This window comes from Heteronotia binoei, chromosome 21, assembly GCF_032191835.1.
Source record: "Heteronotia binoei isolate CCM8104 ecotype False Entrance Well chromosome 21, APGP_CSIRO_Hbin_v1, whole genome shotgun sequence".
Lineage (NCBI taxonomy): Eukaryota > Metazoa > Chordata > Lepidosauria > Squamata > Gekkonidae > Heteronotia > Heteronotia binoei.
This window is the reverse complement of record NC_083243.1, coordinates 193,894,517-193,919,053: the sequence shown is the minus strand read 5'-3', so window position 1 is coordinate 193,919,053 and position 24,537 is coordinate 193,894,517. Positions and strand designations below refer to the sequence as shown.

General features: G+C 44.5%; 1 protein-coding gene across 1 annotated transcript in view; it reads left to right on the top strand.

Annotated features, from left to right (window-relative positions):
- The window catches only part of OSBPL11 (oxysterol binding protein like 11), a 162,555-nt gene that overhangs the window by 128,891 nt on the left and 9,127 nt on the right, over positions 1-24,537 (top strand). Inside the window, exons 10-11 of the mRNA XM_060261422.1 lie at positions 5,833-6,019; positions 21,787-21,969. Coding sequence (XP_060117405.1) covers positions 5,833-6,019; positions 21,787-21,969 — 370 coding nt within the window. The remainder of the gene's footprint in view (positions 1-5,832; positions 6,020-21,786; positions 21,970-24,537) is intronic.

Genomic DNA, 24,537 nt, shown 5'->3' with positions numbered 1-24,537 from the left:
GCCTCCGTCTTCACTGTGGAAGACGAGAACTTTTTGCCCGCCCCAGAACCACTAATTTTGGAAGGGGTGTTGAAAGACCTGAGTCAGATTGAGGTGACAAAAGAGGAGGTCCTACAACTGATAGACAAATTAAAAACTAATAAGTCACCGGGTCCGGATGGCATATATCCGAGAGTTCTGAAAGAACTCAAAGTTGAACTTGTGGATCTTCTAACAAAAATCTGTAATCTTTCATTGAAATCTGCCTCCGTTCCTGAGGACTGGAAGGTAGCAAATGTCACCCCCATCTTTAAAAAGGGTTCCAGAGGAGATCCGGGAAATTACAGGCCAGTCAGTCTGACTTCAATACCGGGAAAGTTGGTAGAAACCATTATCAAGGACAGAATGAGTAGGCACATTGATGAACACGGGTTATTGAGGAAGACTCAGCATGGGTTCTGCAAGGGAAGATCTTGCCTCACTAACCTGTTACATTTCTTTGAGGGGGTGAACAAACATGTGGACAAAGGCGACCCGATAGATGTTGTTTACCTTGACTTCCAGAAAGCTTTTGATAAAGTTCCTCATCAAAGGCTCCTTAGAAAACTTGAGAGTCATGGCGTAAAAGGACAGGTCCTCTTGTGGATCAAAAACTGGCTTAGTAATAGGAAGCAGAGAGTGAGTATAAATGGGCAGTCTTCGCAGTGGAGGACGGTAAGCAGTGGGGTGCCGCAGGGCTCGGTACTGGGTCCCATGCTCTTTAACTTGTTCATAAATGATTTAGAGTTGGGAGTGAGCAGTGAAGTGGCCAAGTTTGCGGATGACACTAAATTGTTCAGGGTGGTGAGAACCAGAGAGGATTGTGAGGAACTCCAAAGGGATCTGTTGAGGCTGGGTGAGTGGGCGTCAACGTGGCAGATGCGGTTCAATGTGGCCAAGTGCAAAGTAATGCACATTGGGGCCAAGAATCCCAGCTACAAATACAAGTTGATAGGGTGTGAACTGGCAGAGACTGACCAAGAGAGAGATCTTGGGGTCGTGGTAGATAACTCACTGAAAATGTCAAGACAGTGTGCGTCTGCAATAAAAATGGCCAACGCCATGCTGGGAATTATTAGGAAGGGAATTGAAAACAAATCAGCCAGTATCATAATGCCCCTGTATAAATCGATGGTGCGGTCTCATTTGGAGTACTGTGTGCAGTTCTGGTCGCCGCACCTCAAAAAGGATATTATAGCATTGGAGAAAGTCCAGAGAAGGGCAACTAGAATGATTAAAGGGCTGGAGCACTTTCCCTATGAAGAAAGGTTGAAACGCTTGGGACTCTTTAGCTTGGAGAAACGTCGACTGCGGGGTGACATGATAGAGGTTTACAAGATAATGCATGGGATGGAGAAAGTAGAGAAAGAAGTACTTTTCTCCCTTTCTCACAATACAAGAACTCGTGGGCATTCGATGAAATTGCTGAGCAGAAAGGTTAAAACGGATAAATGGAAGTACTTCTTCACCCAAAGGGTGATTAACATGTGGAATTCACTGCCACAGGAGGTGGTGGCGGCCACAAGTATAGCCACCTTCAAGAGGGGTTTAGATAAAAATATGGAGCACAGGTCCATCAGTGGCTATTAGCCACAGTGTATGTGTGTATATAAAATTTTTTGCCACTGTGTGACACAGAGTGTTGGACTTGATGGGCCGTTGGCCTGATCCAACATGGCTTCTCTTATGTTCTTATACTTTATGATATCCCAATGTGGATCCATGCTTTTGACCAATCCATCAAATGGATTCAATCGAAATCCCTGCGGAGTCTTAGGCTGGCCGAACTGCATTCTGGTTTTTTATAATTTTTATTGGTTTTAACTACAAAGAGAAAAGTAATGCCAGAAATACGTAATAGAGGGGAGGGGCAATTACAGAGTGGGGAAGAAGAAAGAAAGAAAAAAGCAGCAAACAGTACATATATTTCAATTATCGTTCTACCTCCTATTAAGAAAAAATCCAAATCCTTCTACCTGCAAATAATAAATCTCCATGTATTTCACCAACCTTTTTATCATTACTAAGAAAAGGGTTTTTTTTTAGTAAACTAATACCACCAATATGAATCTAAACATTTCTTCAATACCCATAAGTATATAGAGTTAGAAAATGAAATTTCAAAACCATCTCAACACCATTTTTATCTAATTTAACTTAACCCTATTTAAGGCACAGGAATAAGTACATAAAATTCATACTTTTGTTTTTAACAAATTACCAAGAATACCACTTAGTAATTTATCTATCTCGGCCTAAACAGTTTCTCCAAAATAACATTTAAAAAAAAATAAATTACCAAATTACCAAACAATTATAGTGCCCACCTTTTCAATACATAGTCCAGCCCCTTCTTTAAAATCACCCTTGTTCTTTTTAAATCACATATCTATTCATTATTAGTAATTACATATTTAATCACTCACAAGTTGAACAAAAGAAAAATCAAAACTTATCAATCCTTCTTGTCAGAATTTAAAAACCCTTCTAGATTGCTTCATTTTCTATGCACATATTACACTGGGGACAAGTCACTTGATGCAGTCCAGACCTTACCCTTTGCTTTTTAAAGTCAAATGTCATTTCTTAATCCAGATTCCATATCCAACCTTCCACGAAAAAGGAAAATTCAAAATCCTTCTTCCTAAACACTTTCCAGATCATAATTAGTTGGTCAGGATGTGCCTTTTCTCTTCTCAATGTGATCTGCCCACCCCCCACCCCCCAACATCGTGATGAAGACTTCAATGCTGTTTTTGTTACTCAACCTGACTTCACTGGCTCTTAACTTCCGGCCTTGAATTTCTAGTATGACACCAGGATCCATCTTGGTTTTCTTTTGCTTGTTTTGGAGCATATCACTTTTACATTCCAGTTCCACCGACATCAACAAAGTCTCTTTAGCACTCACCTCCTGTGGATTCGTAATTACGCCTTCTTCCAGTATAAGAGAAACCATTCGTTCTCTAAAGAGTTGAGTTAGTGAGACTAAATCCTGTTTCAAAGATCTGATTAAAGATAAGGTGTCTTCTTTGTAAAATATTTCACTAGGCTGTGCCATTTTCTCTGAAAACAGTCAATCTCTTAATCCCAGTTGAAAAATAACTTCAAGATTCTGTTAAATCCACATTCCACAACAGCTCCAGCTGTGATTTCAAATAAATTCCTCTCAAATGCAGATAGGTGACAGAGACAGATCTCTCCAAAATACATCCCATTTACATTCAGATCATATTGCAGCCTAATCACAGTCATAAGAACATAAGAGGAGCCATGTTGGATCAGGCCAGCGGCCCATCAAGTCCAACACTCTGTGTCACACAGTGGCAAAAAATGTTATATACACACATACACTGTGGCTAATAGCCACTGATGGACCTGTGCTCCATATTTTTATCTAAACCCATCTTGAAGGTGGCTATGCTTGTGGCCGCCACCACCTCCTGTGGCAGTGAATTCCACATGTTAATCACCCTTTGGGTGAAGAAGTACTTCCTTTTATCCGTCTTAACCTGTCTGCTCAGCAATTTCATCGAATGCCCACGAGTTCTTGTATTGTGAGAAAGGAAGAAAAGTACTTCTTTCTCTACTTTCTCCATTCCATGCATTATCTTGTATAACAAATGTTCAATTTTAATCTGGGTCATTTTTATTCTTTGTATTCAGTCGAATTTCAGTGATTATCAGCATTTAAGATTGCTCAAAAACTTTATGAGGCCATCTCTCTCTTCTTGAGCCAGCCTCTCGTTCTTATGTCAACATGACCCATTGCCAGTGATGTGAGGAATCACTTGTCAGGCAGAATTGCGGCATTAGGAGTAGAAAGACGCTACTTCAAAGAGATACTGAGAGAAGCTAAAATGAAGAAGCAATTGGGTGTTCATCTTTTCCTGCTAGTGTTTCGCCAGCTTTCCATGGCCACGGAGCCTCGGGATGTGCAAAGAACATAGGAGCCACTGCCGGTGGACTCCTAGTCCCATTGCAAAAGTCCCATGCCAACGGAAAACCCCAACAGGGTTCCCTATGGGGGGTGTCACTCCAGTGACCCCCCTCCATCAGCCAGGATCAGAGGCGTCGCAGGAGGCCGAGCTGCAGACACCTCTGCCGGCAAGATGACGGAGCCCGTAAGTCTGAACTGCATTCCATACGCAGTAATATGCTTGGAAACTGGCATGTCTCTATTGGCGACCAGAGCTTGGCTTGCTACTGTCAATTTCTGGCTTTGTCTACACTACATCTCTGAACCTGAGAACTTTTCTACCGTATGCTCTCTGAATATATATTGCAGGGAAAATCAAGTCTTTGGTTCTATCCCTGGAATCATTGTCCATGCTGTCGTTTTCAGCAGCATTTTACCAAATTAAAAGTAGACTTTTGGACATTGGATGCTAGGAATTATATAGTCTGGCCAATAAAACTTGTTCTCCACTGTGTTTTGAGATTCCTCTCACCATGGGGGAAATGGCCTCATACTTTTCCCTTTTATTGACACGCAGCACCGAAGAGCTTTCTCTCTTGCTAGATGTAATGCTCTGCCCTCTGCCATACCTCTTGGCAGATTTAACAAGACAACCTACTCTCTTAGATTCTGTCCTTGTGACCACACATCCGTTGAAACAGTCCCTCATGTCTTGCTCCACTGTTTGCTGTATTCACAGCTTTGTAACTCACTTCTGCGTCTCATATTAATCAGGAGACTGCTTGGATGCCTTGAAAGTCTGTAGGCTCCTGAGCGGTTTCTCCCCAAAAGACACTGAAATAGTAGCCAAGTTCATTTTTCTGGCCACCATGATACGCCAAAGGATTTTGTAACCATAGTTTTAACTGGTAATGATGTTTCTAAATATTAACTTTATTTATGTGTATTTTTTATTCTGTATAACAGAGTAATCCTCTTACTCTGTATAACTGATTTCTTTTATGCCAATAAAGGCTGACGATGAGGGGTGACATGATAGAACTTTACAAGATTATGCATGGGATAGAGAATGTAGAGAAAGAAGTACTTTTCTCCCTTTCTCACAATACAAGAACTCATGGACATTCAATGAAATTGCTGAGCAGTTGGGTTAGAATGGATAAAAGGAAGTACTTCTTCACTCAAAGGGTGATTAACACATGGAATTCACTGCCACAGGAGGTGGTGGTGGCTACAAGCATAGGCAGCTTCAAGAGGGGATTGAATAAACATATGAAGCTGAGGTTCATCAGTGGCTATTAGCCACAGTGTATTGTTGGAACTCTCTGTCTGGGGCAGTGATGTTCTGTATTCTTGGTGCTTGCGGGGGGGGGGGGGCAACAAAGGGAGGGCTCTAGTGTCCTGGCTGCACTGACAGACCTCCTGATGGCACCTGGGGGGGGGGGTTTTGCCACTGTGTGAGAGTGTGTTGGACTTGATGGGCCATTGGCCTGATCCAATATGGCTTCTCTTATGTTCTTATGTTCTCTTAAGTACCCTCAGCTAAAATACTTAGTTAACAAACCACATCAGAATCTGGAGCAGAAAATGCAGTTTTTGTAATGTGTCTTCCTACAATTTATTGAACTGTAAGTTTATTTGGTGGCTTTACATTTATGGTGGTCTTGACAAACAAACTGTATGAGTTTGAGAGCAGGCTGACAGTAGTAAGACTGTCCTTTGTCCTGCCTTAATAATGATGTTGAACAATATGAAAAAGAAAGATATAACGAAATATAGTCCTTCTCCTGTCCTCTGTCATCCAGTAATACGTGTTGTATGTTTTAAGATTTTCCCCTCCACCACTCCATTTTGTATTCTTGTGGGTTTGATACTGATGTTTCTCTGTCTGACAGGTATTTTAAGTCTCTTAGAACATGGAGAAGAATACACTTTTTCTCTGCCTTGTGCATATGCTCGCTCAATTCTGACTGTACCTTGGGTAGAACTAGGAGGAAAAGTCAATGTCAATTGTGCAAAAACAGGATATTCTGCAAGTATTACTTTCCATACCAAGCCATTCTATGGTGGCAAACTTCACCGGTAGGTATTTCTTTATTCCCACATGTCAAGCACTGAAACGTTCTTATATGAATTAACATGATTCTTTCCTTTTTACCATTTTTGGGATGGGCAGTGGAATTGAATATATTGTGTGCTTTGATTTTGTAGCTGACTAGGCAAGTATAAAATGTAGCTTTTGTAATGCCTGTTTATTTTTTAAAAAATATTTAACCACCTGCCCTTCGTGGTGGCCCCGTGTTTATATAGGCCTTTCTAACCAGTGGGGGAGGGGGGAACCGGCAGTGCTGCTGTGCAGTCCATATTTTTAATCATGTTGTGGGACTGTATCCAGTCTGATTTTTTCTTCTCTTGGGAAGGACTGAAGTTTGACTAGCTTTGAATTGGAAACGAAAGTGCTAAGTCTTATCATAAGACAACCGATATCAATTAAGCTACTTTTGCTGGTTGAATAATAGTTGAATACTTGAATAATAGTTACTGAATTCTGTATTTAAATGTGCAAGTTTGCTATAATGTCGTTCTTTCCAACTAAGAATCCTTATGAGAGAGAGAGAGAGAGAGAGATGGAAATTGGTTGCATTGTGTAAAAATAGGTTATGCAGAAAGACTTTTACTGCTAAGCTTTAACAATTGCCTTTGAATTTTTTTTAAAAAAATTGTTCAGTAAATCATTACTTTAAAAAATATCTAAACGGGCTTACAAATAAACCTATAAAAGGAATTGACTACTAACTTGAACATTACCATCTCCAGCCCTCTTTTCCCATCTAAAATCACCCTTTCTCTTTCTAACTGGTCCACTGTATTCCCACTTTTGTGTTGCCTCGATTAAGAACATAAGAACACCCTGCTGGATCAGACCAGTGGTCCACCTAGTCCAACATCCTTTCTCACCCAGTAGCCAACCAATTATTCTGGAGGGCTAACAACAGGACACAGAAGCTGAGCCTTCCGCTGATGATGCCTCCTGGCTCTGGGATTCAGAGGTCTACTGCCTCTGAATGTGGAGGTTCCCTGTAGCTGGTCACCACTGATAGACCTATCTTCCATGATCTGCCTAATTCCCTTTTAATGAAAAAAAGGCAAAGCCGCCATGCGCTATGTCGCAACCAATTCCCAAAACTAACCCAAATCACGAACAAAATTGTATCCAAAGTAGAAATTTCTTATAAGCGATAATAACGTACAAAAGGCCCTCTCATACACAGAACAGGCAAGAGTAGAAGAAGATATTGGATTTTTATCCTGCCCTGTACTCTGAATCTCAGAGTCTCAGAGCAGTCACAATCTCCTTTACCTTCCCCTCCACAACAAACACTCTATGAGGTAGGTGGGGCTGAGAGGGCTCTCACAGACTTAACCACTACACCAAACTGGCTCTCAGTAGGGTAAACTGTCCTCCAAATTAGTCCTTAAAGAGCCAACCCTATGGCTGCTGCTTCATTCCTTCTCTCCCTCTGCGTTTATCCCAACTCTCCCATGAAACAAATGAAGAAGACAGACCCTAGTCCGCTGCTGCATTGTACAAACTTCAGTCCGAAGATACTTGATGTGCAATAACTCTTGTAGTGATTTAAAGATGCATACAGGCTTTTATAGAAACCTTAAGCCTCATTTTCACCATTTAAGACTTTTTCAAAACTTTTTCACTTCGTAACTAAGCACTTTTCCAGAACAGTAACTGCTATCTTCATTTCGTTCCCATAGGCTACCAGCCCTATGGGAACAAAATGAAGATTTTGTTCTGGCAAAGTGCTTAGTCATGAAGGGAAAAAGTTTTGGAAAAGCCTTAAATGGTGAAAACAAGGCTTAAGGTTTCTGTATGCATCTTTAAATCACTACAAGAGTTATTGCACATCAAGTATCTTCGGGACGATTCAGGATCCAAACTTCCACTGCCAAAAAAGCACAAGTCTAAGGAAAAGCACAAGAGACAAGATAGACTCTCTCGCACGCCTTCCCCACACAGGGACACTTCAACACTGGATCCGGCGGCAGTGCAGATTGTTCCACTGCAAAAGCTCCTAGCTTTGCCTAGCCATCGGAGAAGCACATTGGTGTCAGGCAAACTTTGCTCTCAACCGATCCGCCTTCTGGGGTCGGAGCAAGAAATTGACCTAACCCAACACACCCCTTCCTCTCGGTCGGGTTCCCGCCAGTGAAGCAACAGCAGATCGGTATCGGAAATTGATGCATCCACTCCGACAGAACCGCTGGTCCCACTTCAACCGATTAGAGGACATTCACAGGAACGGAAGATGGAATCGAGAGCTCTCCTTTGCAGACCTCTGCCACCCCCTATTTGGGAGCAGCACCCATGGCCACACTCTTATGGGGCTTACCCTTATCAATCGTCATATCCATGGTATCCCCCCCGCAGCCCATTGTACTGGGATCAGCACTCGGAAGCTTCTAATTTCTCGAGGGTCTCATGCAATTCGCCACCGCGCTGCGCACCATTGGTATCGATCCCCCCAGGCACAAGGAGAGGCTTGGAGAGCCCCAGGTGAAAACATCGACACTGACACATCCCTCTGTTCACGCTTTGACCCCGCAGTTATTGGAGCACTCTGATCTGAGAGGTGTCCTCGACGTCGGATTCAGAGGTCGGTGACGAAGACTTGGACAAGGTACAGATTGAACCATCACCTGACCCTCATATTGCTGATGACCTCTCTATTTCCCCGTAGGAAGACCTTAAATCCTACGGGGATCTAGTGAAGCACATGGCACAAACTCTCTCCCTCACAGTGGTGCAGCCACAGCCTATCATTGATGACACAGTTTTTGATATTATGCAACGGGACACATCAACAGCTGTAGCTCTCCCCATCACCAAGGTCATTCTACAGGCAGTGAAGGACCCTTGGTTGAAACCAGCTTCCACGCCAGTTTCCTCATGACACCTGGACCATATGTATCGCATCCAAGAAACTGGGGCGGAATTTCTTTTTACCCACCCTAAGCCCACCACAAGACCCATTCCACTCTTCCAGACAAGGAAAGGGAAAAGCTAGACAATGCTGGCAGACACTTTTACTCTGCCAGATCTCTAGGAGTGAAGATCTCAAATTATGCTGCCTGTATGGCGCGTTACCAGTACTCCATCTGGGAGCAGCTTACACCCCTAATTTCCTCCCTCCAGGAGGACAAGCAATCCTCAGCAAGGAAGTTGCAAAAGGAGGGTTTGGCTTTGGCTAAGCAACAACTAGTCGCATCCAAGCACATGGTAGATGTGTCAGCTAGAACACTCACCTCTGCCATCTCGCTTCGCTGTCATTCCTAGTTACAGTCAGCAGCCCTGCAACCTAACACTAGAGCATATGTGGAAGACCTTCCTTTCGAAGGGGAAGGTCTATTTAGTTCTACCACGGACAGTGTCCTGCAAGAAATGGACAAGAGTATTAAAACCTCGCGAAACCTTGCGGTTCCTGCCTCTTCTCACTCAGGAAAACCTAAGTCTTGGCGCAGGCCTTGGCCTAAGAGACCTTACCAGAAATACCTGATCTTTCCTGAAAACCTCATTCGGCACAAGTTGACAGCAGATCGCCCTATTGAGGAAACAACAAATCAAAGTTTACTTCAACCGCTACTGCTTCAAGCAAACCCAAGGGATCTCGTGCCCCGAAGCAGGGCCTTTGACTTTCCTCTGCTGCCCACCGCACCCTCCTCCCTTGGCCCCACCCGCCTCCATCCCCACTTACCTGCTTGGAAGATTATCACCACAGACTGATGGGTCCTCTCCATAATAGAGAAGGGATACACAATAGAGTTCGATTGGGTTCTGACACAATCAATCTTCGTCATCACACCACCCTCCCCCCCTCTGGTAGAAGAAGTCCTCAATCTTCTGGAGAAACAAGCTATAGAACCAGTTCCCCCCATAGCCAGGGGCAGGGGGTTTTACTCCCAATATTTTCTGATTCCCAAATGGGACGGTGGGCTGAGACTGATTATGGATTTGCAAAACCGGAACAAATTCATTGTGTATCAGAAATTTTGAATGTCCACCTTGCAGACTATTTTATCCCTCATCAACAAAGGGGATTGGATGGCTACCCTGGACCTCAGGGATGCCTATTTTCATATCAGCATCCACCCATCTTTCAGACAATACCTCAGGTTTGCAATTGGGCCCAACCATTTTCAATACAAAGCTCTCCCCTTTAGACTTTGTACTGCCCCAAGGGTTTTTATTTTTACCAAGGTGATGTTTGTCATAGTCACCCATCTCAGACTCCCAAGGTGTCGTCATTTTTCCATATATCGACAATTGGCTGCTGGTTGCAGATTCGGAAGATTGTCTATCCAGTCACCTTTCCATCACACTTCAACTTCTCCAAACCCTCGGTCTGCAACTCAATACAAAAAAGTCACATTTGCTCCCCTCCCGGAAAGTTCAATTCATAGGGGATGTTATAGCTCTCATTTATCTTCTCCGACTCAGAAAGTTGGGCACAGCGCAACAGCTGCAGAGGCTGTTGAGTCTGACGGCAGCAACTACCAACATACTACTGTTTGCAAAATGTCACATGTGAACATTCCAAGTTTGGTTTCTAAAAAGGTTTCGCCCACTATGTGACTCACCCTGGAAGAAATTCCAGATCCCCCCTTCAGTACTACAGTCTCTGGAGTGGTGGAGTGTGGAGGACAACATTCAGGGAGTGCCTTTCCACCTACCTGCAACGGCAGTCACAATCACTATGGACGCTTTCCTATGGGAGTGGGGCGCACACCTGGATTTCCTGTGTGTGGGAGGGCCATGGCCTCAATCACTGACTCTCTGCCATATAAGCTATCTGGAGCTATTGGCGATCCACTTTGCGCTCCGGTCCTTTCGTCCTTTAATAATGGGCAAAGTTGTGGCAGTACTTACGGACAATAAAACAATCTCAATGCACAGCAGCCAAGAAGGTCAGAGCGCCTGCTCCGGCTGCAACGCCACTGAGGATGTTCTCCGCAGCTGAGAACGAAACGTCTGGAAGAAAAACTTCCTCCAGTAGAACACGGCATTTGAGCCCGAAAGATTCTACAAACCCTAATGATGTTACCAGCCGTGAAAACCTGAAATCTTTGATAATAAAACAGCCCTCTGCTATGTCAACAGGCAAGGTGGGACATTGTCTCGCAAACTCTGTGCCCTCGCTATCAAAATGTGGCTGGAATGCCTAGACTTCAACATCTATGTGAAGACTTCCCATCTCCCATAGTTCTCAACTTGCAAGCGGACTCCCTGAGCAGGGGAGCTGCATCTCCCCACGAATGGGAAATCAAATGAAATTACCTTCAGCCAGTCTTTCAGCAATGGGGGCATTTCAGGGTCAACGTCTTTGCAGCTGCTCTGAATCAGAAGTGCCGTTGGTTCTGCTCCAAAGGAAGGAGGGATCCAGCCTCCTTCGGAGACAGACTTCTGTTCTCTTGGCCAGATCATTTTCTCTACATGTTCCCACCTCTCCCTCTCCTGACAAGGGTAGTCAACAAGATTCAGAGGGAACGGCCGAGATGTATACTGATAACACCATGGTGGCCCCGTCAGAATTGGTTCCCAGTTTTGCTCAAGCTCACTCAAGGAACCTTCCATCATTTTCCCACAGAACTGGACCTCCTTTCGGCTCAGGGAGGTCAAGCATTCCATCACAACGCACCTCTGCTCAAGTTGACGGCTTGGCTCATTGACCTCTAGATTTTTCTGACAGGATTCAACAGGTCCTCTTGAACAGCAGAAAGTTGTCTACCCGCCTTTCCTATGAAAGGAAGTAGGCACGGTTTGTTAAGTTTATGGCCGGAAAGGAAGGCCCACCCCAATTGGCTGACCTGCCTCTCATCTTTGACTTTCTTTTGTCTCTCTTCGATGTTGGCCTTACATTTTCCTCCATCAGGGTTTATTTGTCGGCTATATCTGCCCTGCATGTGCCAATTGAGGGACACTCAGTGTTTGCGCACCCATAGACAAAACGACTCTTAAAAGGGTTTCTCAGACTGCATCCCCTGTCTAAAGCGCCTCCTGTTTCGTGGGACTTGCCCTTAGTTTTGGATAGGCTGACTAGACGGCCGTTTGAACCTATGGCGACCTGTTCTCTGCAACTGCTATCCTGGAAGACTCGGGGGAGGAGTGGCTTCTGCATGCACTAGATGTCAAGCGTGCACTGCTCTTCTACATGAGTCGTTCCAAGAGTTTTAGAAGGGACACGCATCTCTTTGTGTCTTATGCTGCCCCTAAGTTGAGGTGCAAAATTTCCTCTCAAAGGCTCTCCAGATGGCTCACTGAGACTATTAAACTCTGCTGCCTATTAGCTAAGAAGCCGTTGCCTGGACCCATCCGTGGGCATTCTACTAGGGCTATGGCTACGTCAACAGCGTTCCTAAAGGGTGTCTCCTTGTCAGATGTTTGCAAGGCAGCCACGTGGTCCTCTCCTCATGCTTTCATGAAGCAATACAGCTTGGATATGCGTACACAGCAGAGGACTCCGTTGGGAGCTGTGGTGTTGCAAGCTGTTTCTTCTGGTTGACCATCTGTTCACGCCTCCAGATATGTCTAGCTTGCTAATCTCCCACGAGTGTGAAGCACAGAGACCACGAAAATGATAAACAGGTTGCTAACCTGTAACTGATGGTCTTCGAGTGGTCATCTGTGAATTCACACTACCTGCCCTCCTTGCCCACTGCTGACGGTCTCCCTGATATAGGGGCTTTCAGCAGTTAGAAGGAACTGGCGGGATCCTCGCGCTGACCCTCATGAGCATGCGTACTGAGGCTTCTGCACATGCTCACGGGGTGCCAGGCATGAAAAATCCCAGGCTTTCTAGGTACCGATCCAGGGATCGGCGCAGGCGCTCTATCCCACGAGTGTGAATGCACAGATGACCACTCGAAGATCATCAGTTACAGGTAAGCAACCTGTTTTTCTCTGTCACCACTCTGGAGGAAAGTTAGGCAGGGAAAACAATAACATATTTCCAGATAACTGAGAAGTGTTCATTCACATATGGGAAATAACTTCACTCAAGTATAGGAAATAGCTCACTGAGGGTATGAGAAATGTTTTTCTTTTGCTTGGATTAATTTGGCAATATTTATATTACTTTACTAGTATTTCTTTTTATAATATGTTGTTTGCAAAAAGTTGCACTTCTTGGTATGGTTGCCCTTACAGCTTTCCTGCTGCTATTCCTTTGTGGTTACAATAACATTATACACTTTTTGAGGTGTGTGGGCTCCATAATACTTAATGCTGATGGCAAATATATTATTCTTCTGAGGCACACAAAAAGATTCCTTGTGGACTACAGAAAGCACAAGTAGCAGGAGCTTAACCCAAGTCCATAGCAATGTTCCCTCTAAGCTGTGGAGTTTTGTGGGCAAAAATTCTACTTTGTGAGCTACTGGCATTACAGTTGTTTATCTATTTTTGTTCAAAAATTGGTTATTGTGTTATCTGTGAAGGTGGGTTGTACATATGACTGCCAGCTCTGAGTGGAGAAATACCTGGAAATTTGGGGGCTGGAGTTTGGAGAAGGTGGGCTTTGGTGGGGACTTCAGCCAGGTACAATGCCATAGAGTCCCCTCCAAAGCAGCCATTTTCTCTAGAGGAACTGATCTCTGTTGCCTGGAGAGCAATTGTGTAATAGCTGGATATCTCCTGGTCCCACCTGGAGCTTGGCAACCCTAGTTGTATCAGGATGTAAATATCTCTCTGCTGATTTAAATGGTTGGTTTCTTTGGGGTTTTGTGTGTGTGTGTTTGGCACACGTGCACCTGGAAGTCACGGTGACAATTCATCTGTTTTTGAAAATTGGTTATCAGTGTGGGGGAGGAGGGGTCAGAAGTTAGTCTTGCCTAGGGCACCACATAGTCTAGAGCCGGCCCTGCATGCAGCCTCCAAAGGCCACACAAATAGCCAGGGAGGCAAGGCCCCACCAATTCCCCCCCTGGGAAGTACTAGCCAGAGGCTGTTGCTAGGCAAACCAGAGTTTTTCTCAGTAAAGGAAGAGGCCTCAGGTGAATGGAATAGCATTCAGTCCACCCTCCAAAGCAGTTATTTTCTCCAGGATGGGGAGAGAAATCTGGAATTCAGTTCTGATCCCAGGAGATCTTCAGGATCCACCTGGAAGTTGGCTACCCTAGGCCTGGCAACACCGTCTGGACTTGATGCCACCTGGCTGGCAGGACTTAACTAGGCTCGGCTGCTTGCTCCTGTTCAGCATAATAAACAAACAAGGGATCACAGTTAATGAGACAAGCAATGAAAGTTAAACAAGTACTGTGATATGCTGGTTAACAAAGTTTAATAAAACCATTTAAAAACCTTCATATATTTTAATACTTCATATTGTAACAGAGGTCCAATTTTAACATTCCCATATTACAAAAAAAGTCTATGAGCACCCAGATGCGGGCTCATTTCGTCAATAGTAATCGGAGTAATCCTCGGGAGTAATCCTTTCTTCCAGGATTAACAGCCTCTAGTACCAACCAAATGTTAATGTTCTTCTGCAACATCTTCTCTCTCATTCTGGAATAAACCAAGATAACAACAGCAAGAGATACCACACAGCTGAATGGAAATAAAAAATCCTTAAGTTTTTATATTGTTGTAAAAAACTTGCCACTCAATGAAACTTAAGTGTATATTTTTCATATGGGAGCTTTAACCAGATGCACAAGCCTTCTGGAGTTTGATGACTTGTAGCCCTCCACAATATATTAAGCAAGCTGTTCTTTAGATGGCCAGTTGCTCTTATATTCTTTATCATTAATTGTACATTTTTAATTTCAATTTCAAGCAAGCCCTTTTTTTGACAGTTTAGCTCAAAGCCACTTAAGTGTATGATTTTAAGGAGGCCAGCACTGTGCCTATCCTGAATCCAAAAACCTCTTAAAATTTACTGGCAATTGCTCTATGCAAAGGACTGGAATTTTAAAGACCAGTTCTGATAACGCCCTGCAGCTGTGTGTTACCTAGGAGTTTCTTAAAGGTATAATAGTGATTTTTGGATTCAGGATAGGCACAGTACTGACCTGCTTAAAATCATACACTTAAGTGGCTTTGAGCTAAACTGCTGTCAAAAGAAGGGCTTTTTATATGAATTGTACTTTTTTGGATGAATTTTAATCACTGGAAGTGTATGTTGCAATGTATCTTTTAATACTGTTATGCCATTAAAGGTATTTTGATTTGATTTGATTTAAGAATAAGTTTGAACTGGCTCAAGCTCCTATATGAACAATATACACTTAAGTGTCATTGAGTGGTAAGTTTTTTACAACAATATAAAAACGTAAGAATTTTTTATTTCCATTCAGCTGTGTGGTATCTCTTGCTGTTGTTATCTTGGTTTATTCCAGAATGAGAGAGAAGATGTTGCAGAAAAACATTAACATTTGGTTGGTACTAGAGGCTGTTAACCCTGGAAGAAACATAGAAAGGATGACTCCCGAGGAAGTCTATTGATGAAATGAGCCTACACTCGGGTGCTCATAGACTTTTTTTGTAATATGGGAATGTTAAAATTGGACCTCTGTTACAATATGTATTAAAATATATGAAAGTTTTTAAATGATTTTATTAAACTTTGTTAGCCAGCATATCACAGTATTTCAAAGTATTTATTGTTGTAGCCATAGGCCATTACAACCCAGCAAACCCCCCAAAGTATACAGTTTACTTCTAGCCATAAAAATAAAACATTAAAAAAATAGTAAAATACAGAACTATGAACAAGATTTAAAACATAAATAATAAAACAGCGTGACAGAATGAGACTATAACTTGGCCTAAATTCTTGTATGGGTGGCTGTGGTTATCCTTATTTTTCTTTCCTTATTTTCCTTATTTTTGTTTCTGAAAAGATAAAAGTAGCCACCTGAAGGGTAACATCTGAAATGGCATCAGCCAATAAAAATTTAATACATTCCTCTTCTGATTTAAACTTTGTGAGAAATTGATTCAGCAGTCTATTTCGAATGAGCCCATAGAATGGACAGGATGGAATACAATGAGCAATATCTTCTATCTGATTGGTACCACAAGAACAGAGACGCTGGTCTACAGGTATTTTTTGGAATCTACCCTGAAGGTATAAGGATGGCATGGTTCAGAAACGGGCTTGAGTAAATGCTTTTCTTAGAGGGGTGTTTGAGTGGTCAGCAAGATAGCGGGAAAATAATTTATTTTTCTTGAACTGGGGATACCAGACAGAGAACTTAGATTGATAGATCAGATTGATGTTGAAAAGAGCATCCTTTTCAAAAATCCAATCCTGCAGTTTACTTGGGTCCCAGCCTACTACCGATTTTAAAGAGGGTAAAGAGTACATTTGTAAAATGAGAGAAAGTAATTTGGACCACTCATTCCTATTGCTGAAGTACTGAAAACTGTGTTTTACCAGGTGGTGGTCTGGAATACTATGAAGCTTCTTATAGTATTTTAATAGTATCAAGTGGGCTCTAGAGGTGATAGAGGGCAAACCAACTTCTAGTCTCAGGTGTGGAGCAGGGGTACCTTGGGGAAGGCCCAGAATTTTCCTTAAAAAGGTATTTTGAATAACTTCTAGCTGGGTGAGTATTTTCTCATTCCACCTCCAGATTTCTACTCCATATAGAAGCTGTGACACCACCTTCCCCTGGAAGACCTTTCGGGCTGGAGGTATTAACTGACCACCCTTTGAAAAGAACATTTTTTTTAAATAACTCCCATAGTACGTCGTACAGTTAAAAATGCGGCATTAAGATGGGCTTGCCAGGACTGGGACTTCAGGAAAGTTATACCAAGATATTTAAAAAAGGAGCATTGCTCTGTTTCAGGGGTGGCCAACGGTAGCTCTCCAGATGTATTTTGCCTACAACTCCCATCAGCCCCAGCCAACATGGCCAATGGCTGGGGCTGATGGGAGTTGTAGGCAAAAAACATCTGGAGAGCTACCGTTGGCCACCCCTGAGCTACAGGATTGGGTTGGGAGGGCAGACTAGACTGCCATAATGCCCCATCCAAAAGTCGCAGAAGCCTCCTCTCAAGAAATTGAGCATTTCAGCAATCATGTGTGTGTTTGTCTGCATCATACCTGGAAAATGCCAATACCCAAGTGTTTGTGTGGTTGCTATCAGCTTAAGTAAACCTAGAGACCATGTTCTTAATGGCAAACACTTGTAAAATAGTAAACACCTGTGAACTGTCAATTCCAACTGATAAGCCGTCTAGTTTGACAGGTATTTGACAGGAGATCTAGATGGGCCCAGCTAAATTACTTGTTTTGTACCAATGATTGGTTGCACAATTCTAGCACTTTGCCAATCAGGGATATAAGTGGATAAGTAAAATATCCAAACTCAAGAAGAGGAGCAGAAAATCAGTGCTGGTGCTATGGGTTCCACCACCCCAGGCACCCCATGCACTCCTAATGGGGATATTCTTCATACACCGGCAATGACATCATCATGCCAGCCAGCATGCAAGCCGAGAAGCCCAGGCAGTGTTCACAGGGCAAACGCTGTCTGTGCTTGTCAAGAGGCTTCAAAGGAAGCCTCCGAAGAGTGCCCCATTTTACTGCTGCCCGCTGCTTTTGGGTTGAAAGTGGCTGGGTGGGCAGCACCTTCCCATTGCGCTCATCAGCTCTGACTAGTACAATGAGAAGGTGCTGCCACCCAGCCGCTTTCAACCTGAAAACAGCAGGCAGTGGTAAAATGGGGCTCTCTTTGGAGGCTTCCTTGGAAGCCTCTGACAAGCACAGGCAATATTTGCCCTGCGAAGAAAAGCGGCAGCGCAGTAGCGCTGCCTGGGGCTCTCAGCCTTCCTGCTGGCTGGCGAGTTCGTGCCACATGGGAAGAGGGAGTAAGGGGGTGCCCTAGGCAGTTGCCTACCCTGCCTACTCCCACATGCTGCCCCTGCAGAAGACACTCTTGTGTCTGGGGCATTGCAGTTGGCTAAAATCAACAGAAACAACCACCTGGTAACCAGAGGACTGTAAAAAGCTTGATGCTCTGCAGAAAACCTTGTAAGGAGAAAGCTGCAGGTTGGAACTCTTCAGAGAAGTTTGTGCAATTGCCTCAGTGCTTCCACTTCCTGATTTGAACTGTATTGCTGAGAGAGAAACTGCAAGCAACCTTGGGAAGCTGCTAGCTGTGGCAAGTATTGGCTAGTAAGGTTTTTGTTTTTGTGTTCCTTGTTGGTCTGTACACCTCTATTTTTTTATTCAGTCTTGTAAATAAACTGCATCCTTCTTCTATTTTAAGTGGAAGGAGTTCTGGTCCTCATTAGTAGTCTAATTGGGTGAATTTGCACTAAGAAGGAGATAAAAAGGAACCCTCTATTTTGTGAATGGGAATTTTTCTCTAAAGCAGAAATTCTGGATACCTCCCAGAAACGTGACGTTTTGACACCTCCTCTCCTCTCCTCTCCTCTCCTCTCCTCTCCTCTCCTCTCCTCTCCTCTCCTCTCCTCTCCTCTCCTCTCCTCTCCTCTCCTCTCCTCTCCTCTCCTCTCCTCTCCTCTCCTCTCCTCTCCTCTCCTCTCCTCTCCTCCCCTCCCCTCCCCTCCCCTCTCTTCTCCCTTCTCTTCTTCCTTTATGCTTCCACCTCCCCCTTGTTTTTATTCACCGCCCCCCAATTGCACCCAAGACTACTACCACCCCCCTGGATTGTTCCAGCACCCTCCAGGGGGCAATATCGCCCACTTTGGGAAACACTGGTCTATATGATTGTAAGTCCTGAAGGGAGGGGGGAGGAGAAGGGGGAATCTCCTTTGAAGTAACTTGGCTCTGATTAAGTGAGCATTCTGGATCCTCAGCGTCAGCTTTCAGACCTTCATATCTATTTTGGAGTTTAATTGGAGCGTAGAAATCCTCCAATTTTGACTGCTTGTTTAAAGGCAGATCATCCACCCCCTCAAAGGGGCACACTCCTTTTTCCCCCATAGTTTATAACAGTTTATAGTCTCCTGTCCCCCACAACCTGCATGCAGAGAGAACCAGCGCAGGAGTAATTCAAAGCTTAAGTTTCAGTGCTTTTAGCTTCTATGGCCGAGCACCTGAAAATTATTTACTACTTAACTCCAGAGCAGCCAGAGAGAATCTAATTATACTCAACCGAACTCAGGAGAGCCTTCTCATGACAGACCAAAAATATTCCTGGGAGGTTACAGCTGGAAATACATCCCAAATATTCTGAGAACTGAGCAGCTCTTCAAACATGAGGGCGTAGCAGTAAGAAGCTGATAAAAGGTAAAAACTTATCTTGTTTAATAAAACTCCATGGAGCTTCTGAGAGAGCCTCCATCAGCATATCACAGTAATTGTTTAACTTTCATTGCTTCTGTTCAACAGCAGTCCCTCTATGGCAGCCAATGTGAATTAACAGTTGCCAACTCCAGGTTGGGAAATTCCTGGAGATTTGGTGGGTGGGGCCTAGAGAGGGTGAGTTTGAGAAAGGGTGGGACCTCAGCCAGGTACCATGGAATAGAATCAATTCTCAAAATTAGCCATTTCTGCCTGGAGAACCATTGTTGCCAATTTCCAGGTTATTGCTGTGTCATTATACCCTGCTGAGGTCACTTGCTTCTTGCTTTTGTCCCCATTGTGAAGAAAGACTGTACTTTTACTAAGTAGATGCTGCAGGGAGGGGGGAGAAGACGGAAAACTGAAATCAGATAAATTCCGTTACAGAAAAAAACCTGCCTTGAGGTGCATACTCTATAACACAACCATGCCAAGCCAAAAAAAAATCATGCCACAAGCTCACGCTGTGTCAAGCATTGTGAATTTTCTAGTTGTTACAATTGTCAGATCATAGAATTGTTACTAATCATGAATTAGATTCAGGCACATCAAAGTAGCAAACCCCCTCCATGGCTTCTTTCGCTTTTACTAACAAATGCAGGAATGTCCTCTTTGAAGATAAGACCTCCTGGGACTCATTCCCAGGCCCAGTGAGGCCTGTACCCAGGATGAGCCAACCGCAATAGAGATAAGGAAGTTAGAGTGTGAATTTCACACGTGAATGTAGAATTGTTTATAGAACCTTTGATGTGCCATTTTAAAGCTTGTATTCTGTTGTTACTAAGTATCAGTTCCAATATCTAGGTCAACTGAGCCACATGGATTATCAATAAACCAAACTTTGTTTCAAAACCCAAGGACTGGTTATTTTGAAATCTCATGCTTGACACACTGATGCCAAACACCTCAAGACTGGATATGACAGGAAAAGGTGGCAACAATGCACTGCAAACAAAAGGAATGATGTGCTTCAGTGTCTTTGTGACCATCATCATGCTCCCCCTGCATCCCCCCCCCCCCAATTATTCTTCCTTCTTGGCATTCTGGACCTGTTTCAGGGTTTTGAGCCACCACAGACACGGGGACTCACACATATGCGGGGTGGGGGGTGGGGATGGAAAGCCAGTGTCTGTTTCGGCTGCAGGGTGGGTGGAAAGACAGCAAGGGTGAGGAGCAGCGTTCCCTCTAAGCTGAGTTAGCATGAGCTAGCTCACAGATTTTTAGCTTCCAGCTCACACCTTCTTGTCTTAGCTCAGGAAAAATGGCCCCAGAGCAAAGTAATTTATGCAGTAGCTCACAACTTTAATGCCAGTAGCTCACAAAGTAGAATTTTTGCTCACAAGACTCCACAGCTTAGAGGGAACATTGGTGAGGAGATGAGTGAAAGCCAAGGTTGGAGGGAAGGCTTCAGAGTGGGGTCTGTCAGACCCAGGTTTTTGCTGTGAAAGCTGACTGGGTGATTTTAGGCCTGTCACAGAGCCTAACCTAACTTAAAAGGTTGTGCAGATCAAAGCGGGGGGAGGAGAATGATGTAAGCTGCTTTGGTCTCCCCCCCCCCACCAGTGTGAAGAAAGAGTGTCGTTTTCCTATGTAGAAGTTGCAGGGAGGGGGAAGGCAACGGAAAGCTGAAAGAGGGACAGATAAAGGGAAAGAGATATGGTTGCCAACTCCCAGTTAAGAAATTCCTGGGGATTTAAGGGTTGGGGTTTGAGGAGGGATGAGACCTCAGACAGATACAATGCCATCCTCCTGGGGAACCACTGTTGCCAATCTCCAGGTGAGGGCTGGAGATCATTCAGAATTACAACTGCTCTCCAGAAGACAGACATCAGCCCCCCCTCAGGCGTGTGTGTGGGGAAGTGCGTGCCTTCACTTGGGTGGGTGGAAGACAGCAAGGGAGGGGGGCACTCACCCAGAGCCTCTTTCTAGAGCCCATTGTATTTTTCTTCACAACGGGACTTATTACTAGTAATTTTATAAACCTCCATCCCCTTCAGTCATTTTTTAAAACTAAAGACCTAGTCTCTTCTTTCTTCATAGGAAAAATGCTCCAACTCCTTAAGCCTTTTTGGTTGCCTTCTTCTATACTCTTTCCAGCTGTGCAATGTTCTGTTCAAAGTAGAACAAAAAGAATGACACACAGTAAGCTTGAATTTGTTTGTCTTTATCAAGTCCATTACAGTTTATGGCAGAGCATTTCAAGGATGACATTATCTTATCTGCAGAAGGTGAAAATGAAAAATATAAGTGGGTCATTTCTGCATAACCCCTCACAGTTCTTGCTGCTAGCGTAATGTCAAGTAAGGAATGGAGAAGAAACTGTGTACCACCAAGTCACAAGATTGTTTCTTCCATTGCAGGAACAATCTGGCAATTCTTGTACTTAGGGTGGGCACAAGCTGCATTTGTTGTGTTCTTTGTTTTTTGAATAACATGATGTCAACTGACTCTAACTGAAGGCACAGAGTGGATTAACATACCTTTTCTCAGATTTTACTTTTTACCTGTTCTTTCTAGAGTTACTGGTGAAGTGAAGCAAAATTCTACCAACACTGTGGTCTGTAGAGTGCAAGGAGAATGGAATAGTGTCCTTGAATTTATTTACAGCAATGGCGAGATGAAATGCATGGATTTGACAAAACTGACTGTGACAAGAAAACGAGTACGGCCCCTTGAGAAACAAGGGCCATTTGAGTCTCGGTAGGAGTGGACATTCATGTTTTTTTATATTTAGCTCATATTAGATAACCCTTTATATGACTACAATTAAATTGCATTGATGTCTTTGTCAGTGGCCCAATCGCTGCATGATGATGAGGTATTAAAATGCTGAGGTAGTAACATGGATTTAACCTCTCCAGACTTTTGATGGGAGAAAGCATGTTTTCAGTGTTTCACATTTAAAAACTTCCATGTATTTGAAAATAAATACATTGAGGACAGGGGTAAGAACCATTATCTCAGCTCATGCCCACTTCATTTTATTGCATGTGTAGGTCATGCCATAATGTAGTCCCCCAAGGAGATAAGAGATTTAATGTACATCTGCTGTGTAGGGTTGTAAGTAGTTATTGCAATGTTAAAAAGAGCCTTTTAGCAAAAATAAATTGCTGTAATAGAACTTTTGTACATGTGCTTGGAAATAGAAGACACCTCTTTACATAACAAGAGTGTAGTAGTAGTGGCATAGACTGGGGTTGGGCACAAACCAGGAAAATGGTGATTCAAAGTGGCGCATGGTTCGTCAGACTCCATGAATCTCCACAACCTTTTCTGTTACTGAACTGGTTCTTAGTTTGTTAGGTTCATGAGTTCAGGTTGCCACAGGATGCCCTCCCATGGGCTAGAGATGCCAAGCTTGTAGCAAGTCTTCAGCTGACTCTCCTCTATCTGCCCTCCAAGTTTGGTGAGGATTGGAATTAGGGGGGGGGGCAAGTTACAGTCCCCCAAAGGTACCCCAGGAAAGTGCTCCCTTATAAGTGTGTCAAACAGACCCCCTACAAACTGGAGGCATCACTCGCAGAGGACTTCCCCAGGATGCTCCTCTACCTGCTCTCCACATTTGGTGAGGGTTGCTGGGGGGCAGCAAGTAGTGACCCTACAAATCAAGTGCCCACAGGAAAGTACTCTCCAGGGAAATCACAGCCGCAGGTTCAGGAGGACTGTGTCAAATGGACCCCCAGAAGCAAAGGCATCAGGCTCACAGAGGACCTCTCCAGGCTGCCACTCTTCCTGCCCTCCAAGATAGGTGAGAATTGGCTGTGGGGGGCCAAATATGTTTCCCAAAGCAGGTACCCCCAGGAAAGTGCTCTCTGGGGAAAAAAACAGCCAACAGCCAATGACCTGCCTCCCCCAGTGACTGGGGTCTGAGGGGTGGCCTGCCACATTCCACCTCATGCCCGGGAGGCAGTCACCTGGTTTTAGACATGGATCCTGGGGTGGCCAATGCGCCTTCTTTGGCAGGGGAGGCTGTAACTCACCTGCATCCTCCTGGTGACTGAGGTGTGGGGGTGGCATGCCACAATCCCCTTTGTGCCCAGGAGACAGTCTTCTGGTTGTGGACATGGATTCTGGGGGTGGTCAGCCCACGTCCTTGGTCTCAGGTGACAGTCACCCATTGTGAAAATGGATTCTTGGGGTGGCCAACCCTTCTCTTTGGGCCCAAGATATGGTCACCCACCAGGCAGACATGGGTAGGGGGAAGTTTGGAGCAACAATTCTTGGGGGGCGGGGGGAGAGACAGCTCATAAGAAAGAGACAAATCCCAATGCAGGGAATTGTGACACAGTAGCCTTCAAGTGTGAGGGCGAAAAGCCTTCTAATGTGTCAACAGAGCCCTGTGTGAAAGCTGCCAGAGTCGGAATCCATCTCTCCAGTGCGGTAGGTGAAGGAAAGGCCTTTTAAGTTGAAAGCTGCCGCAGCCGGAATCCATCTCCCCAATGGGGTGGGTAGTGGAGTTGCCCTTGATCATGAGGCTAGATGGCAACCAACCTGGAAACATAGCCCCAGTTGAGAGCAATACCCAGAAATCCATCTCCCCAGTGTGGTGGGCCAGTGTGTGTCAGAGAGGCCCTAGAGCCAAAAGGAAGACACACCATGTCCTCCTAAACATAGCTCTGGGAAAGAATGGCAAGTACCAGAATCCATTTCCCCAATTGGGTGGGTGATTCTTGGGTGGACAGACATTGTGAGGGGGCGTATGTGGGTGGGAGGCTGGAAGCACCAATGCTTGGGAGAACAGAAAAGTTCCTGGGAGGAGACAAAAATCGTCCTTGGAGGCACAGGAATGTTCTTGGGGGATAGAAACATTCAAGGTGGGCAAACGAGACACCACCTAAGCTGGGATGGGCAGACAAGTGCTGATCATATCTCTGGCCTTGTCCCAGGTGACCCTGAATCCACAGAATAGCTTGTGAGGATGGGGAGTTTACATATTTCAATGAGGGGGTTGTGGTTCCTCAGCCAAGGAATCTAGCATCTGGCTTGAGCCTGCCGCCCCCTCCAGCTTGGCTGCAGTGGGTCTGGTGGTGCTGGTGGCTCAGGAGGGGGAGTTAAAATATCCCAATGGAGGGTGTGTGTGACTTCTCAACAGACAAACTTGGCACCTGCTGAGAGACCGTCTGTTTGGCTGTAGCAGGAACATGGGGTGGCTCACAGCCCTGAGTCCACCCATGGATTTAGGCCAAAAACCGTTAAAGATGTTGGTGGACAATGGGAGACTTGGAGCCACCCACAACTCCTGAAGGGACATACCTTGTGAAGAGGGGA